At 51.0% G+C, this 19,024-nt stretch overlaps 1 protein-coding gene across 1 annotated transcript in view; it reads right to left on the bottom strand.

Annotated features, from left to right (window-relative positions):
* Positions 1-19,024, bottom strand: part of PTPRF (protein tyrosine phosphatase, receptor type, F) — a 296,503-nt gene that overhangs the window by 24,465 nt on the left and 253,014 nt on the right. The window contains exons 19-24 of the mRNA XM_009700288.1: positions 18,136-18,389; positions 17,346-17,436; positions 14,204-14,416; positions 10,987-11,141; positions 7,634-7,749; positions 1,629-1,726 (exon numbers count right to left, since the gene is read on the bottom strand). Coding sequence (XP_009698590.1) covers positions 1,629-1,726; positions 7,634-7,749; positions 10,987-11,141; positions 14,204-14,416; positions 17,346-17,436; positions 18,136-18,389 — 927 coding nt within the window. The remainder of the gene's footprint in view (positions 1-1,628; positions 1,727-7,633; positions 7,750-10,986; positions 11,142-14,203; positions 14,417-17,345; positions 17,437-18,135; positions 18,390-19,024) is intronic.

Here is a 19,024-nt window from a genome sequence, read left to right as displayed (position 1 = left end):
TCCACGGACCCGGGATCCCGCTGAACCCCCGCCACGCAGCGGAGACACAGCCTGCCTGTAGTGCAGCGGACAGCCCTGCTTAACATTTCAGCTAGACTTGTAACAAAAAGCCCAAGGCAGACAGGTATGACTGCACACCTTGGCACCACTGGCAGGACACACATGAACACACAGGCAAGGACATTATTTCTCTAAACATTTCCCAAGTTGCAATGTAATGCTGTAGCTAGTGAAAGCTCATCTCCTGTTTGGTCTAGACAGCAGTATGCAAAGGGATGGCAAAGCCCTCCGCTTGGCATCCTGAAGCAAAAAGGAACTCTGTGCCTTCCTCAGATACATGCAGCACACCTTTTCAACTAGCTGGAATTTGTCCCTTACCTTCTCAACATAGAGATCTGCTTTCCCTTTCCTGGCATATATACTCCTACCTCATGGGCAAATGTTCTGTTCTCATCTCATAAATCAGTGTAGGTATGCTGCAGGAAGGAGATGCCACAGGCACAGGCAGATAACAATTCAAACAGAAGCGATAACACATGCAAAGGACACTTCTCAAATTTATTCCCTTTTTAATACTAGTGGGGGTTTATTTACAAGTCCCCTGCAGCTCAAGAGGGTCCTGCATGTAAGCACAGGAAAACATAATCCTGCCGCTGCTGCTCTCATGGCTGCAGAGGAACTTAATTTTCAACCTAATCATCCAGCCTGGAGAGTGGCGAGAAAGGCAAGGCAGTCCTTGTGCAGGTCAGCCCCTTCCCCTCCACGTGCACACTCCCTTGGCAAGTTGTCCTCAGGGGAGGACAGGAATGGAGGGAGTCGTGCTGGGAGAAGTGCAGTGGAGGATGGAGGGGTTCACCAAATGCCCAGTGCATGCCCGTGTATCTCAGCAAAGGCAGCACTGGTGGCGGGTGCGGACAGCACCTATCTGGGGGCTCCACCAGAGATATGGAGAAGGGCAGGAGTGTGATTCAGCAGCACAGGGGAGTTTGCAGCTCAGGACTGCAGGGCACGGGCAGAGAGCGCTCCATACAGGGAAGGGAGCTGGGACTGTTCCAGGGAAGTGTGACATTAGCAAAGTTTCTGGTGGCAGAGGTGTTGAATGGCACAGGCTAATGCCAGCACAGTCCAGCAGTGTGTAGTGGGAGATTAGATGGGGAAAGCAAGAATGAAAACCCGAATGCATGTTTGTTCGCAGTGGAGGATGGCGCAGAAAGCAAAGCTTTGAATGCAGATGGAAGCGAAGGGGCACAGGATGCTGTGGACTGAAATACCTCAGCCAGAAATACCTCTTGCATGGAGGGCAGCCCTCGTGGAGCAGAACAAAGTAAACAGCGACAGCCCAAGCGGGTAGATAGGAGCTCCCATTCACTGCTAAGACCATAACCATGGTGGGATCATAGCAGGCTGCTGCGCGTTCACATGCAAGGGGTTTTCCCTGTACAAGCCATGCTTCAACTGCTCAAGGCGAGTTCCCACCGCTCTGGGGCTGGCAGGCTCCCAGGTCTGGCTCAGGGCCTGCGCAGGCGATGCCGGTGCGGGGGAGGATGGCTCAGCTTTCAAGCCCTCTCTGCTGGGGGTCCTGGCCAGCATCTCTCTGCCCCCACTGCCTGGCACGCTCTCACGCTCACCTCGTACTCCTGGGAGAACTTCAGCCCATCGTTGGCCTTCAGCCTGTCGATGTTGTCGGAGAGGTCCGTCACGGGGATGGGGGGGTGGTCGCGCATGCCTGCAAGCGAGACAAGGAGGGAGGAGGGAGAGGAAAACGGTTACAGCTCTGCACGACTGAGGAAGGCCTGACAACAGCATGTGCACAGCAAACCCAAAAGGTGGGTGCAAGGCGGACACGTGTGACTTATGTGAGGCGCTGGGCAGGATGGGTGGGAAGTCGGTGAGATCACACAGCATGCTGCACGCACTCTTAGAGCACATGGTTTGGTGAAACAAAACGGAAAGGTGATGTGCATGACCAGGTGAGCATGCTCGGACAGTACAGCCACCGGGCACACAGAGCAGGCCACGCAGTGGGCGGGGGCTCGGGCAAGCCCCTGGCAGGAACGGGCCGAGGATACGCTGTCAATGCGCTTCCCGGGCTCCCGCATGGGCTGAAGTTGAACACACTGATTCTCTGGTGCTCTCACCGTCAAGGGCTGAGGCTGATCCTTTTGCTTACCCCTAACAACTGCATTAGCCAAAAAGAAACTTGCCCAGACCTGCACCAGCGGAAACCTCTGTGGTGTACGTGCACAGCTTTTAGGGTAGGCAGATGCTTCCCCAGCCCCTGGGGAGCTAGAGAAAAATGGGAAAGGCCCCTCAGAGGAACGGCTGCTCCCCTGGTCAGAGATCGCACAAATTTCCGAGAGCTGAGGAGCAGCTCTGCCTGCAGCTGTGTAACTCAGCGCTTTTCAGCGGCGCTCTGGAGGCAGAGCCAGCTCCAGGGCCCAAAATCCAGCTCCACTGGGCTGGCTCAGGCAAGGCACCATGTGCAGTGATGTGCCCTACAGCAGCTTCTGGGAGGCTGCTGCAAACTGGGATGCAGCTTGAGCCATGCCAGAAGTCTTGCCCTGTCTAAAGCAGGGATACAGAGTTCGGCTCATCCTGGGCACAGCCTAAGCCCTGCTCAGGGGAGAGGCCTGGAGGAGGGGATCCCACAGGTCCTGCACAGGGGACAGGTACTGTGGGGGTGTGCATGTGGGATTGGGAAGAACCCTACTGGGGCCCTGGGATTCAGGGCTCAACCACTGCAACCCCTTTCTCTGAAGCTGAGATGGTGAACTGGCAGGAACGCAGCTGTGAAACATCTCATCCAAAGCCTGGCTCATCCAAATCCCAAGGCTCATGACTCCACTGGCTGCTCTGTGGGTTTCCCAGAAACCCCACGTGGGTAATAATGATTATTAATAGGCTGAAACTGTTGATTCACACCCAGGGAGACAGCCTGGAGCATGGCCAAGAGCTTCTCAATCGCTCAGGAGCCTCAACGCTGCCACAGACGGCAGTGATGGGCTGCTGAGGTGATAGAGCAGTCCCCAGGCTGGGTACGTGCATTTCACACAGTGGTGACAAGTCACTAGGCAATAACATGGAAGTGTTACATCGCAGCCACTGCACAGCAGGGCTCCCCACGCCTCTGCCAAAGGCATCTGACATTGCTGCATACAGACAAGACCTGATCCAACACACACTTGTCCTTCTATCACTTGACAGCACAGAGCTATCCACAGATGGCCTGAGAGCACATGGACAGATGGAGAAGGAAAGATCCCTCTTCTGCCTTGTGCCGAGGTCCTCCTGCAAACGGTCTTCTGTTTGCCACCTCACCCATCAGGATCCCTGAGGTGGTTGAGCAGGCCTACAAAGATGATGCTCTGATTTCTGCACCATTTGCTCATTGGTGCCAGAGCCAGAGCTCCAGAGGCTGTACCTCAGGAGCAGCCTTTGCAGTGCAGAGCTGTTACTGATGAGCAACGGAGTAAGGAAAGCAGTGTGGGACCAAGGCAGAAGTGTGCGTCTGGAAGAAGAAACAGGCTGGAACACAGCCACAGTATGTGCTTATCCCAACGTGGTTACATATGAAGTACGGCAGAGCCATGGACCACAGCAGAGCTGTGGACACTTATCTCTGCTGAGAAATAGAAGAGGGTCTCTCCAAACTTCAGTTTTGCTGGCCAAAGAGTGTGGCAGCAACAAAGGAGCTGCAAGGGCAGATGGGGAGAAAGAGATGGTTGGCATCCCATCACGGTGAGCCCAGAACAACTGCCACTGACAGCATAGGGCAAGACAGAGGAGATTTGTAAGCACTATCAGGACTTCTACCTGCTCTTCCAATGACTCTGGCAAGAGGACAGTGAGCTCTCCACCACGCTAGAAGGGCTCAGAGGTCTCACAATGCCTGCAGGGCCACAGACTGCAAAGCCCTTGGCTCTGCTCCTGAGGGAAGCATCTGTCCTATGTACTTCTCCCATTCTTACATGCACATGCAAATGCCTTGTACATCAATCAGCAGGGAGGAGACGCTTTTATGGTTGGTTGAGAGTGAACCTGAAGCTCACGAGACAAGAGATAAAGGGGCAGTTATACCCATAGTCCTGGTACTACTCCATCCAACCCGCTAGAGCAGTAAGTCCCTCCGCTCTGTGCCTGGGAGTCTGGTGCCAACACTGCCAAGCAGACCAACTGCACTGCAGTTCAGAGATCAGCATCCCTCGGCATCTGTTCTGCCCAACCCCATGGCACAGGCGACCCAGCCTAGGAAGCCACTTTGCCTGAGGTAGGAGGAGAGTGTGTTCAACGACTGGGTTGCAAAGCACCCTTCAACATATCTGTTTGGGGTTTTTTTAGCTGGCCACCCTCTCCAGAATGGCCAGGGTTATCTGTTCCCATGCAGGGCCAGTCGTAGGCCTGGTGCCATGGCAGAGCCTGGCATGCCACTGCGAGGGGGCAGGAGGCCTGGGAACAGGCGAAGGGCTGCCGCAGGAGTGTCCTGGCAGCCCAGCACCTGAGGCCTTCCCTTCTGCAATGTGCTGCGGTGAGTTGCTGTAGTGGTGTGCAAACAGTACCCGAGCTTGGCCCCACACATTGTGTCAAAAAGTGAAATCACTGCCATTCTACAGTCTGCTGTGAGTGAGGGTGACCTTCATGACATGGAAACAAAAATAACAGAGACGAGAGAGAAAGGGAAAGAAAAAGCAAAAAGTGTCAGAAGATAAATACAGGAGTTAAAACTAACTTGAGATATTCGGGCAACTGGGGACACTGGCACCTGCAAAGAAAAGAAATGGGGCAAGAATAGAAATCCCATTAGCCTTTAGTCATTATCGCAGAGGTTCAGAAATGGAAAGACAAAGAGATGAAGATGCAAAGGAAAGCACCATCTGCCACAGCGCCAGGAGCCTCCTTCCCGCACAGGACCGGCTGCCTGGCCCCGGGGGCTGCTCGGCAGCTGGCCATTACACACTGGGCTTTTGGCTCTGGCCAGCGCCATCCCCTGATGCTCACAAACATGTGGAGCTGGAGGTACTCACAGGGGAGTGAGCACACAGGTCTTCATCTGACAGCGAGAGCTACGCTTTTCACTGCACACCACTGTCCACGTCCCTGTGCCCAAGGGGAGCCAGCAAGGGCAGGTGGATGGCAGGTACAGGGGATATCTGTGCTGCTTGGTGGCCGGGAGAATTGCATTCAGCCCCAGCAACCTCTGCTCAGTGCCCCTGAGCCTCCAGCTCACTTGCAGCTCATCAGCAGCACAACTCAGCCTCATTTCATGGTGTATTGGGACACTGCCTGGTCCCATATCCTCTCAGCAACTTGGCACAGCAGTACGTTAGTACAAGGAGGACAATGGTGGGGGAAATAACCCTTGTCTGAAGTAAAACCCACAAAAATGAGAAACCTTAATATTTAATAACAGTAGCCCAATTAATTATGCATTAAACAAGTTTTCCCTGCTCAGCACACCCCAGCAGGGAGACCAGCTACCGAAGCATGCAGGGCTGGTGGCCAGCACCTCTTGTCAATGCATCCACGCAGCACTGCCTCTATCTCAGGCAGGTGACAGGGGCAACAGCATGGGCCCACTGGGCTTGGTGGTTTTCACGCCTCCTCATTAATAAGGACAAGCTCGTCAGGAGCTGGAACAGTCACTTCTAGCTGCACGACACCTGCTTCTGCCCCGCAGAGCCTCACAAGTGATGCAGGGGGGAGGAGGGGAGGAGGACACAGTGCTGTCACTTGGTGGGGGAGCGCTGGCTAGCAGCATCCCAGGGCACTGCTGCTGTCTCAAGTGAACAGGGCACTTTGGGTTGTTTTTGTCTCTCCAGAGAGCTCTGCAAACTCACCGAATGAGCCAGTGTCTTTGGCTTATCCTTAGCCACAGGCAGGAAAAGAAAATTTCCCGGGCCTCTCTCCTCTCTGATGGCAGCTCTTGATCCTTCTTACAGCTCCAGCAAGGGACGCCCTTGTTACAAACACCCCAGTCTCACTGGAGATGGGAGAAGTCACAAGCCTGACCTGTCATACTCCTCCGTGCAATGTAAACCACGAGCATACAGCAAAGATGGCTCCTGTGTCCCTGGGCAGTGGAGACATGTCACAGAGGCCTGTCCCCATGCACAGGTGTCCTGGAGCAGCCCTGTTCAACATCTTGCTCCTCCTCAAGAAGCTGCAGGCTGTTGCTGACTGTGTGTGACCCCCTCCCCTAGTGCTGCTCCCAGTGATCTGCCTGTTGACATGTTCTTCCTCTGGCGCAGGTGCCCCCCTTGCTCCCCACAGTGTTTTCCTCCCATGCTGCAACACCAGGCTGGTCTGTGCTGTGGCCAATTAACGTGCCGGGTCTGCTGGCAACTGCCAGGCTGTTGCTGCACCCTACCTGTAAGATCTGCGATCGGTTCTGCCTGGGAGATGCACTAACTACGGATCTCTGACAGCTGCTCTGGCACAGTGGGAGATGTGCTGGTGAAGCCCACATCAGGTCTGAGCCAGAGCGCTGCAAGCGGCAACAGGAAAGGCTTCTCTTACCCTCCCTCCCAGACACAGCAGGTTTACATCAGGAAACGGTCCCTTCAAAACTCTCCTGTTAGATAAAAGCTCTTAGACGAATGAGCAGCAGGAGGAAAAGGAAAGTAGGTTACGGACTAGGAGAAGCTGCAAGTTAGAAGAGAGCTGTATGTGCCTCATTTATTGCTGAACTGCTCCCTCCATCACAAAAGCCAAAGCACTCCCCCACTTCATCTAGGACTTGGGACTCTCTCAAAGGCTCTGAACGAGTCAGGGTGAGCCTGTCTCTGATAGCTACAATGACAGGTACTGTGCTTTCGGTGCCATCAGAGATGTACAGACACAAAGCAGCAGCACGAGACCTTTCTGCAGTGCAAAGTATGGTTGCCTCTGTGGGCTGGCAAAGTAGCTGCACCCTGAGGCACCACAGGCCAGTGCAGGCATGACAAGATGCTCTGCAGTGAACAGTTGCATGCAGAAAGCAACAGCTTTTACTGAACTGTCATCCTCTGTGCTGAGACCACTGTGACCAGCAGCGTCCTTCAGTGGGCCCCAGTACTGGCTGGGGAGCAATTTAGGCTGCGAGTAGCTCTTCTCTTTGCCCTTAGCTGAGCAGAGCAGGAGAGTCAGCACACCAAAGATCCCAGGACAAAGCTGCTGGAACATCCTCAGCAGTACAAGGGCTTTCTGCACCTCCTGATCCCCCCAGATGCAGCCCCTGTGGCCAGCACTGCACCAGTAGTGCTCAGCACTGAATCCCAGTCTGGACCAAGCAAGCCCAGCACCTGGGAGCAACGCAGATGTGGGCACTTGTGAGCTCTCCCAGCTCTGCATGGAGGCTCCTCCTGGCTCAGGACAACTGCAGTGAGCTTCACGTAATGTCTGACACACACCACACAATAGGCCGTCCCCGTCCAGGTTCCCCAGCCTTGCGTTCCTGCAGTGACAGGGCCAGGGAGAAGGATTTGCAAACCAGAGAGCCAACACCTAGATACTCTCAGTCCAGGCTCCATCTGTGCCACTGTGACTGAGAAGGTGCAGAGCCGCTGGGGAGGGAGGACTGTAACTCCTCCTCTGGCATGGGGACCTGGCAAAGGGGAACCAGAGGAAGTGGGGTGCAAGGGGGTTAGCTGCTCCTTACCTGGAGTCTGGTAGTTGAGCCGCCTCATCTCAACCGGGTCAGAGGAGTGGGCCAAAAGTGAGTCCTTCAGGCCGATGGAGTGTTCATCCTTGGAAGAGGGGGAGTGTGCCCTTTTCCTATGGACAGAGAGGACAGAGACAAGCAGGTGAGCTCTGGCAGAGACCGGCATGAACTCCCTGGGAAGGAGTCTGAGTCCCTGCATCCCAGATATCCAGCTCCATCCCAGGCTCTCTGGGGCTCTGGGCAAGTTACATCCTCTTCCATGCCTCCAGTTTCCCACCTATGAAAAAGGAAGGATCATATGTAAGCAATGGCAGAGGCTTGATTAGTGAGGCACTTTGAAATGTGATATTCTGCATAATATTTATTAGAGAAAAAGCAGACAGATGCAAGGTGTTGTTTCCTTTTACTCTCTCTAGGAACTACTTCCTGTAGTGGAAGGATATAATAATTTTTTTTCCCAAGTATTAGAAATATTTAAATATAGAATGCTGTAATATAACAGTGTAAAGGCTCTTCAGGGTGTGTTTTATTGGGCCATTAATACATGTCTTGAATGGTTGAAGGCACCCAAGGCGTGTATTAATGGAACAATAAAATACACTGTTGTCTCTTCATGCCATATTTATGCCTAGAGCAATGCCACCACCTCAGGCTCTTCCTGGAATTCACAGGCAACGCAGGTACAGATCCAATCAAAAAGTGGACAAGCGAATATTAAGGAAAATCTAATACTGCAGGAAGGGCTTCCAGCGATTCTTCAAGTCCCACTTCTTGCCCTGTATTACAAATATAGTGGATATACCCATGCAGTAGAGCAGGGTGTTGAGCAGGAGCAGGACAGCAGTACTCTCTTCTGAGTCTGTGCTGACCCTGACACTTTGCCAACGTGCTGAGCATGCAGCAATACAGAGACTTTGTCTTTTGGCTACAGCCCCAAAATGGATTTTGCCTGATGGTGAACCCCTCTGCTGACCTGAGATTTCCTGGAAGAGACAGAGCTGCATCACTGCTAGTCTGCAAAAATGCTAGCACATTTACCATCCTGCAAATCCCAACAGTCAGTCTCTGCTTTCTACCCCCTTGTGAGGTGTTTTGAAGCACCCTGAAGGGCTGCCAGGTTCTGCACAGAGGCAGCTGCATCTCTGTATGGTGCTGACCCTGAGCCACGCATGATCAGAAACGCTCTGCACAGGCACAGGGCGCTATCACTTCCATGGGGAGCCGTGCATGCTGGGCTGGCACTAGTGAGAAGCAATTAGGGAAAATTTAGTGCACAAATTAGGAGTGAAACCTGCATTCCCTCTGTGGCCCAGACTGTGAGCAAGTTCCATCTGCAGCCCATGGCTGCATCAAACACTGGAGTTGTTCAAAGGGGAGGACCACCTTGTGAGTCTCACACTACTCTGAGTCATCTCAACATCTCAGAAGCCTTCTAGCTGCCTGGGCCGAGACAAAAGCGCTGAAGGACTGAGAGCATTGATAGAAAAAAAGGAAAGCACATGGCAAACAAATAAGGCAGTGTTTCTGCTATCAGGTGCACAGCTCTGTGCTACTGTGTACCAGTCCCTAAGCCCTTGGGCAAGGTGGCCCAGCTTTTCTGTGGAATGGGCACAGCACATAATTAATGCTTGTCTCTCTCATTAGCCTAGTCAGGGCAACTGCTAAACAAATGGCCAGATCCCAAGCTATCCACTGCTACTCACCTTCAATTCATTCCCATTGTAGATTTTACACTGTGAATATGCTGCACAGATATCTTTGGGAGAAAATGCCTCCAAAGAGAAACTGGACAGCAAAAAACTGTAGGATAACACAGCATCACTCTGAGCACACGAGTGATGCTGGAAAGGGATACGCTGCTGCTGCTGCATGGGCTAGGGCACAGCAGGGACACGAATGTCAGGTCTGAGCACAGGGGGCTGCTGCTGCTTCCTGGTGCTTCACCCACACCAGACTCTGGGACAAAGCAAAGCTAAGCCAAGCTGGGCACAGCGTCTATGGGGCCCTCAGGTACAGAAATCCCTGCTGGGGCCATTTTTCCTCCTTAAAGATCAGCAAACACTTTTGTTTTTTACAATCGCCTGGTATTCCCTCAAAGCTTCCTCATTACAGACTGTAAGAATGCACCTGCATTCTTGACAGAACAGCTCTCAGTCTGAAGTGACTGAGAAAACAAAGAAACCCCTGTAACTGCTGTTGTTGTTGGTTTTTTGATTTTTAATTTAATTGCAAAAACAATCTGGGAAGTCTTTATGTTGGAACTGTCTCCCTAAGAGCTGTGAGAGGCTGACAATTGCTAGGAGGCTGATACCTTTGAGGAAGCAAAGTCTTTGTAAACCCCTAGTGCTGGCATGCTGCTCGCTCCCAAAAACAAAGACACCCCTTAGCAGCTTCAGGCTTGATGTTTAAAAAGAGAAATAGTCTTGAAATTTTAGCAAAACAAGAAGAGAAAATGGATTCATACCTTTCTTGCTTACTAGATCCAGGGAAAAGCAGAAACAGAAGAAAGGAGATGATCACTGACACAGAAAGGCACTGACTGCACATGCACAGCAGAGCTTCAATTCATCAGACAACAAAGCCAGCTCCCTTCCCCGAGCTACAGACACATATGTAAATTGAGAGTGCAGGAGGAGCAGAACCTCGGAGCTGAGCTCATAGAGAATGACCTACTGTAATTGAACAGGCTACCCGAACACATGCAAATGCAACCTGTGGCTCCTCGGGAGGACTAACAATCATCTTGTGCTACACTTACACCTCTAGCAGGACTACTCTGCTAAGCAAAAGCAGGTGGTTGCTTCAGCGGGGAGCACAGAGTGTGGATGGTCCTGATCTGGTAGCCAGGACTGAGAGGCCTCAAGAAGAGAGCTACTACTCTGATTTCAGCCTGTCACATCCATGCCCTGTTCTCACCACCTAGACCATGCTCCTCAGTCAAAATTCACAGTAGTGGGGGCACCTGCCAGAGATCAAGCAGGCAATTTCCACAGAAAACCAGTACTAGGGAAGTCCTCAAGGCTGCAAATCCAAGCTGTGAGACTAGAGAGCAGTCAGACTGGCTTTAGGGACAAAGCTGCTCTACTCTGTCCCACTGCCCACGCGGTTCCAGAATCCACAGCAGCTCTGTGTCCTGAGGCTGGTATTAATTACCTTCGGCATACTCAGCCCTTCTGTTCTCTTTACAAAGCAGCCTTCTTCTGTGCCAGGTAGAGACCTTCCTCCTCCCCATAACTACCAAGGACTGTCTATCAGAGCACCCCATATCTGAATGCTATAAAGAGGATCTTGAAGGTGCCACCACCTGTAGTGCACATGCCATAACTGCTATGTCCTGGACTGGATCTCACCTTTTGAAGAGGAGTATAGCAATGACAATGATGATGATTAATATCACAGCCAGGACGGGTCCCATCACCCACAGCATCTCCGGTTCATCCTGCTGCTTTGCTGAAGCCACTTCCATCACGATCTCATCCGAGTAGGGGCTGGCTGCATATCTCTTCTGAATAGCACCAGCAGGAGAGGGAGAAAAAAGCAAGTGTCCATTATGCTAAAGCAATAGCAGCATCCCTGAAATGCCTCAGGCTAGCAGGGAACGGGTCATGCTCCTCAAACCCCAGCAGCACACCACGGGATCCTCCCTCCCTTGGCATCAGTGGAGGTCACGCTGTGGGAACAGTCTCCTCCTAGTGTGAAACATTCCCAGTGCCAGCAACTGCCTGGCTGGCAGATCTGGCCTTGAGGTGCCAAACTGGAGCAGCCCGGCTAAGAGCCACTTGCCAGCCCTGGATTCTCTTGGAGCCAAATCACAAGCTTTTGAATCCCAACCAATTGCACAGTGGGGCTGGCTGATGATTCCTAAGTGGTTTATAATACCTGCTGTGCTGATATCAACACATCTCTCCAGGACAGGGCTATATTAGGAAAACCCCTGCTGGGCTAGGTGGTTTTCTTAAAGGAACGAAATGAGAGGAACATTTTCTACCTGATATCTCAGCCCTGATAAACAGACCGTAGAAAGGGGCTCATGCTTACAGGTTCCTTTCCAGAGACCTCTGCAATTCGGCAGCCCAGAGATTTATAACGTAGCCCCACCAGCAAGATGGGGTTAGCACAGACCCAAACCCTTCCTGCAGAAAAATGACACTGCACCTGCCTTGTTCTGTTGCTGTTGCTAAGGCTTATGGAGCTGTGTTGTCCCTTCACAGGTCAGCCTCGCTGGGTCAGAAGGGTTAAATGCTGCAAAAAGAAATCCTTTCCCCCTATTAGAGAGGGCCAGAGCTGTATCAGTTCAGTGCCTGTGGCTTTTGAGCAGCACCTGCTGCCCAGCATTAGGGAGCCAGAAACGCTCTGCTCCTGCCATAGGAAGTTTCGGTCACTGAAGAGGTGCCTGTGGATCTATAAATCACTTGCTTTAAGGTCGAAGTTTAAACATGCACTTCAGGTCTGCACGCATGTGAGGAGAAGAAAGGGAAAAATCAAGTGTGCTGGTGTCACACAAACGCACATCTTGATCTCCTCTCACAGGTGTCCTTGATCCCAGCCAGCCTGGTTTCAGACATGCGTGGAGTACAGAAAATGCTCTTATCTGTGACATCCTTCTGGCAGCACGCTCAGGTGCAGCATCCTAGCTGCCCTCCTCAGATTTATCTGTGGTCAGAGATGCCACTGGCTGGAGGGGGAGCATGGGGGGTGGTTGCTGCTTTGTCCAGGAAACCTTTCAGCCCTATGAGACCCTGCTTCAATGACCCTGAAATACCTGCTGGCTCTCGGTTTGGCTGTTCCTAGAGAAAGTCTGTACGGGATCACTGCAACCCATTGGCGTGTTCCTACACCCCCACATCCAGTTCAAACAGCAGGGCAGGGAGTCAGCAACAGCTCTGTCTGAGCATGGCAGAGACAAGACGATGCTACATCGGTGGTGAGAGGATGTGGCAGAAGGCCTGGGGCTCCCCTTGGTATGGGCAAGTGGCTACCCTGTGAGGAAGGCACAAAGGCTTTGCCTGTGACTACCCAGAAAGGTCAGGCTGCATTAGGTGGGAGGGGAAGGAGCATGCTGATCTGTGCAGCCAAGGTAACACGTGTGTCCTTCTCCAAAGCCTTGTGCTTTTGTGCAAAGACTCGTATGTTTGCAGACACACTTTGGAGATGCCTCCTTCCAAGAGAAGGCAGAAGCAGAAGGGATCAGAAGGACTGTTATCTCAGTGGCATTTCCAAAGGCAGACTACGAGGTGCAGGTGCCCCTGCTCTCAGAGGTGATGTTTCAACCACACTCCTCTTTGCCTTTGAAGAATGGCAATGTTACGCTCGCCTGCTGACACTAGTGACACAGCAAGCGATTTAAGAGGAGCTGAGTGGGGGAGAAAGTGCACAGCCTCGGACAGAGTGCCTCATGCTTCAAACAAAAATGGATGTGATGCACTGGGGGATGCAGAAAGGTGGTCTCTAGGAGCAGGGTGTAATAACTCTGCCGGCTGGTGGTCCACTGGAGGGCTGTGGCAGATCTATGCTAGGGAGAAGGTGATGATGATAGTCTGGGATCAACTAGTTAAGGTCAACTCTTCTTGACAGGGATTGCCAGCATAGCACATCCTGAGGCCTCTGCCTTACCTGGTTGTTAATCTGTGACTCCTTCCCTCACCAGTGTGCACATCTTACCACAAGAACATGTGAGCTGGATGAGTAATGAAGAACTTGACCAGCCCTAATGAGCCATTACAAGGAAATGAGGCTGAGGGAGGAAGCTGCAGCTTGGAAGCCGACCAAAGGATTCTGTGCATCTCTATTATTTCCATTATTTACACACTGGCCACTGCTACTGCTGCCACCACCACTCCTGCCCTCCGTGTTTACAGTTGGACACCGAGGCACAGGTCTCGCCGTGCTGCTCTGTGCTTATTGCATCAGCTACTCCCTTCCCCCTCATATGCCCCGGCCCTCTGAGCTTGGCAGCACACTGCCGACAAAGGCATAGTCCATTTGCCTCTAGCAAGGAGATATATGGGAGCAACAATCCCTACATAGCAGGTAAGTGTGCAGCTTTGTCCCGCTGACAGCCACTGTGATGGGACACAGGTTTGCTTCTCCAGACGTCATCTGGAAGTGAGATTCTGGCTAGAAAAGGGCCTCTGAAGGCACCTTTGCAGGGGGAGCATCCTGTTCACCGCAGAGCCTCAGTAGCCACTGTGCAGGGAACGATTTGAAGGGGCTGTTTTCCACAGTCACTTACTTGAACCAAAGCAGAATGAGAACGTATCCCATCCCAACCACGTGTCAAGTTCTGCTCTGGGCACAGCCCAGCAAGCCACAACTGAGCTTGTGTAGAATGCATGTGTTGACACTGCCCTCCACTCTCATCTGTTATGTCAAACATACGTGCCATTTCCCTCCAAAACCACCATTTATCAAGTCAACTCCCACGGACGCCTCAGCTTGTTGAGGCCAGCTATGCAGCCTCACTCTCCTCTCTTCAGAGAAATATCCATCATCCCGGCTTGCAGTAGTTGTTCACCCTGCCTGCACTGAGCCCACCTCAGCTCTGTCCCCCCCGCAGAAAGTCCTTACCGTGTCTCCATCCTCCAGTGAGGCCAGCACGAAGCAGCGATAGCTCAGGTCTTGAGATAGGGGCTTGTTGTAGAAACCTTTGTAGTTCTTCTCGTCCCCCAGGGTGAAGGTCTCGGGCAGTACATCCACTTGAGCAGCAATGTAGGGCTTGAGTCTGTCTGCTTGGCGTCGCTGGCGTCTGCTCTGACTCCCCTGGCTTATGGCCTCCAGCAGCTGGGGACAAACAAGGTGCATGACTATTGCTTCGCCCAGCGTGACACCGCCTTATGCTGCTACCTTACCGGTTGTAGGACTCCGCAGGGGGGAAAGGAGGAGGAGATACTGGGTTTGATTTGGATGTGGTGGTACAAAAAACCCAGAGGGACGCATTATCCGTTTAGGCATTGCTGGGGCACCCATCTGCAGACCCTCACTGCAAGCACCTCCACCGGGATCGCAGCTTTGGGAGTCCTGAGCCCTGAGATGCTGACATGGTGAGTGTTAGCGCCAAGACAGCCTGGCTGTGCCTGCCATCCCCAGTTAATGTAAGCCAATGGGCTGCAAGGGAATCAGGCCACGTTCTGTGGCCCAAATATCAGTCTGGACAGTAACTCACACACTCGATGGACACTGGATGTGAATTACAGCTGACGCTGATGTATAGGGAAAAAGTGACATTTGCTGTGTCTTGCCCTTCTGTCAGTCCCTCAATATTTCACCTGCTGCTGGGTTGTAGGCAGAGCTTTGTGTAAATCACACAGAATGATAACAGATTTCATGGGATGTTCAGAGTAAAAATGGCAAATTTCATAGTCAGCCACAAATTCACAAAAAAGGATATAAACACACAAAAATTCAATTACACTGCTAAGAAAGACTCTCAGATGTTTAAAGATGTTTTTCTAATGAATAAAAACGAGTATCAGGCTTGGAACAGAAATTCTAATTTAAAATGAAGAAGGAGGCATGAAATACATTTCACACACGAATGTATCAGTGCAGCATTGTCAGGGCAGACAGGGAACGTCTGTGGAGCTGAGGACAGTGATGGGCACACAAAGCCATGCTGCTGAGCTGAGCTCACCCCATCTGAGGAGAAAAAGCTGGGTAAAGCACTCGCTCTTTCCCCTCAACAGGTCATCCTTGCCCTCTTATCAACAGCCATGTTGGAGCAATTTAGGAAAGCTATAGCTTGTAATTGCAATATCACCAAGGAAAGAAAAAAGAATAATAAAAAAGGGGTGGAGAAATCTCAGTTTCACAAATATCCTTGCAAGTGCAGGGGCAAAAGGTAGAAAGATAGTCTTTGGACTGTGGAGTTTCCTCCCTACACACGTCTTGCATCTTAGCTGAAACTACAGCTGAGCTCTTTGGGGCAGAAAGCACAGGTGTATGTGCATGGACATGAAACTATAGGGCTCCAGTGGTGACTAAGGTCGCTGCATGCTGCTGCCACACATATATGTAACACAGACCAAAAGACTGCAGCAGAATGCTAGGCTTGCAAAGTTCAGATCCTGAAAAAGTAGAAAATTAGTATTCCCTGTGCAAAATTAATTCAGCTGTCTTACGTATGTGCATTGTGTTACAATCCTTGACTGCATGGTCACATACTATCTTTTTTGTAACTCCCTTTCTTTGTTCAATACACAGGACAGACAGTGCTTAATCAAAGAGCAGCTATTCTATATTTTTTCTTCTTTGCATTATGCAGCCTGAGGCCTTGTTTATTGCTTACTATTCAAAACCAGTTCTGAAGACAAAATTAATAATTTCCTCGTGGGCTTTTCTATGGTGCTGATCACTATAATATTGCAAGTGCTTCACAAACATTAATGATCTTATCTTCCAAACATCCATATGAGGTGAGATAAAAGCGATTACCCTAATTTTGCAGATGGAGAACAGAGATGCAGGGACATTAACGTAAAAAACGTCCACTAATTTTGAACATCAAATTGAAAAGACATCGGCTTGTTTTGTTTCTAAAGAAAACTTAGCAATTTTTTTATAGCATTGACTGTATCCAGCAGAGCTCCTATTGACTTTCTCTGCAGCTGAGAATGCTTAGGCTTTGCAAATGAGGCTCTGGGATCTCAAATCGAGCACTCCAAAAAACCAGAACATACAAGGCACAGGCTGCTAATGAAAATTTTGTTATAAATCATTTGCCCAGGGCTGGGTGAAACACAGATAAAAAACAATTCTCTCAATAGCTTTCAACCATCTAAAGCTCAAAACCAAACCATCCTCTCTCATGCTAGTCTTCTATTTCTTGGGACATCTTCAAATTTCTGCAATGAAATGATGCAGGAGTCCTACAGATGATGGTTCTCCATCACACAATTATGCTTCATGTACAGAACACACCCACCGATACACACCATGACCTGGGACCCCACGGAAAAGAATGTGCAATCATGTAATTAAAGATTAATGATAAGCAGGGGCTGACTTTCAGCTTCTAACACTTTGTAACTTCTGAGTGCTTCAAGCTTGCAACTTTGTTCTCTTAATGGATCCTTCTCTGTGTGATTTCTTGGAACTTTTCCTTATTATTTTGGGGTGTGGGGGGGGTGTGTGTGTAAGAAAAAGCCCACAAACCCCTTACGTGAGACTCTCCTGACACCCGCACACGTACCATGCAACTGGTGTTGGAGGACTTCTGCACAGAATAAGCTGCATCGTGGGGTGAATGGGCTTGTGAATGCTGAAAGCCTTTAACAAACAAGTATGAAGGAAGCTTTACAGGTTTCGTTAGATACTAGACTGAACTCTATCCAAACTGCAAGCTCAGAGGGAACAGCCTCCTGACAGAACAGCTTAATAAACTGAAAAGAATACCTTTCTCTCATAGCTTGTTTTCAAAATCAGCATGGTTGCTCCAGCTGAAAAAGGCTGTAAAGAGTGTACAACCCAAGACAGGATCTGTCCTGGTCAGAGCTCAGTTCCTCCCTGGCTTGACTCCAGCCTCCTTCCTACATGCCGTCACCAGCGGCAGCCAAGAAGGCTGAGTGGGCACTGCGCATCCCACAGGCCCCCATCTCTGACGTACAGCCCACACCTATGTTGCTGCACCCACACTCTTGCCAGGAGGCCTGGGCAAAGTGTGCTGGGCCACCTGGGAGCCACTTTCATCACAGCAGCTGCTACAGACTCCTACCTGGTCCAGCTCCATCTCATCAGGTGTCCGCCAGCGAGCAGTCGGGCTGCTGGTGCTCTGATCCGCTGGCACAACCACGATGTAGTACCACCTGGGAAGGAAGGAAAGCATAAGGACAGGACCCTAAGTCATCTCTCTAGCAGGTCACCAAATAACATGTGCCATATGCCTCCCAAGGACAACCTGCTCCTTTCCCTGCCCTCTAAGCAGCAAGAGAGTTCAGCAAGGAAGGGGTCGGTTTTCCAGCTGCACCAGAGAAGAGAATACTCCCGTTAGCACTCATTAGGTTAATGAAGATCTACAGACTGTACTCCAGAGGGTGGTGTAGGAGCTGTGAGAAGGACATTTATATAATCGGATTGTAGCAAGAACCCTAGGGAAATTGCGCTTCAGCACAAGGATACCACAGTAACGAATAAGACTTCCACAAACTTGCTTTTTTAATCTCCTTGAGGCTTTAGGTATTATTTATTTAAAGGATATTATACAGTGTCAGAGAAAGTCCCTCCTGATCCTCAACTGTGTTTTTCCTGGTAGCATCTGGAGTGTACCCACCAGGGTGAGGGCAAACTGTCATAGGATTGTCTTAATTTTATTGCACATAAATATTTGCTCAGAAAGAGCCAACAGCGTGATCCCGTGTTACAAGTAAATGCCTGGCTCTGTATTGCAGCCTGCTCAGAAATTCACTCCCAGGTTACAAAATCCACAGGTTGGCAGAGGTCTGCCCTGCCTTTTTGCCCACCTCTAGCCCGTCACCCTGCCTTCTCCACCCAGGCATGGCACCTACCTAACTGGCACAGTGGTCTGGACTTTGGGAAGCGTAAGCGTGAATTTTCCTTCCTGTATGTACTTGTTTGTAGCGATGGGTTTGCTTTGCAAGACGTCAGGAGCGGTGCGGATTGAGACAAGGTGCTGGAGCCCCCCAGCACTGCTCCCACGGTTCATTAGCACAAACGAATAGTCCGTATCTGGCTGGAGGTCACTTATGAGTTTCTTCATCGAGTGGCCATCCACCTCCACACTCTGGCTATTGTATAGAATCTGAAACAGGAAAAGGACACATTCATGCAGCCGACAGCTGCTGATGAAAACTCACACTCAAAATAGAAGCGTTAGAGATGACAATTTGGCTCTGGGCCCTCCCTCAGGTGGTTCAGCTACTGTGCACTTCATAAACAGCCATAAATCTTCAGTTAAAGAAGAGCAACCCCCAGCAGAGGGTTGAGCTGTGCTCCCTGTGCCTTGCAGTGAGAGAACAGAGAGGGGGTCAGCTTAGCAAAGCCCGGGTGACCGGTGCCAGCGGTGAGGCTGGTGGTGCCACACGCATTGCTTTTCGGCGCCGGTTCAGGGGAGGAATCCAGATGGCTGTGATTTGCCCTTGCGTGGAGATGAATGGGTCTTTGTTTCTTGTCTCACGAGGCTACAACACACAATATGCTTTTGGTGTAAAATCCCGTCTGCTTTAAATTGGTGTTACTCCTGTGTCTACCAGCTGATGCCTGATCGAATAGTTAATGCAGAGCATCCCCCTCCCAGCAAGGTGACTCGGGGGTTACATGCCTCACCAATGATCTGACAAATCCCGCGCAGGGCTCACAAATTGGTACCCGAAACAGCGGCTCTGCAGGTGTGACACCCCGTTGCCATGACAACAGATGCTGGTGACGGCGCAGGCG

The sequence above is a fragment of the Cariama cristata genome, unplaced genomic scaffold (genome assembly GCF_000690535.1).
Source record: "Cariama cristata isolate BGI_N322 unplaced genomic scaffold, ASM69053v1 scaffold1975, whole genome shotgun sequence".
Lineage (NCBI taxonomy): Eukaryota > Metazoa > Chordata > Aves > Cariamiformes > Cariamidae > Cariama > Cariama cristata.
Note: the sequence above shows the minus strand (reverse complement) of the source record. Positions and strands in the feature narration are given on the sequence as shown.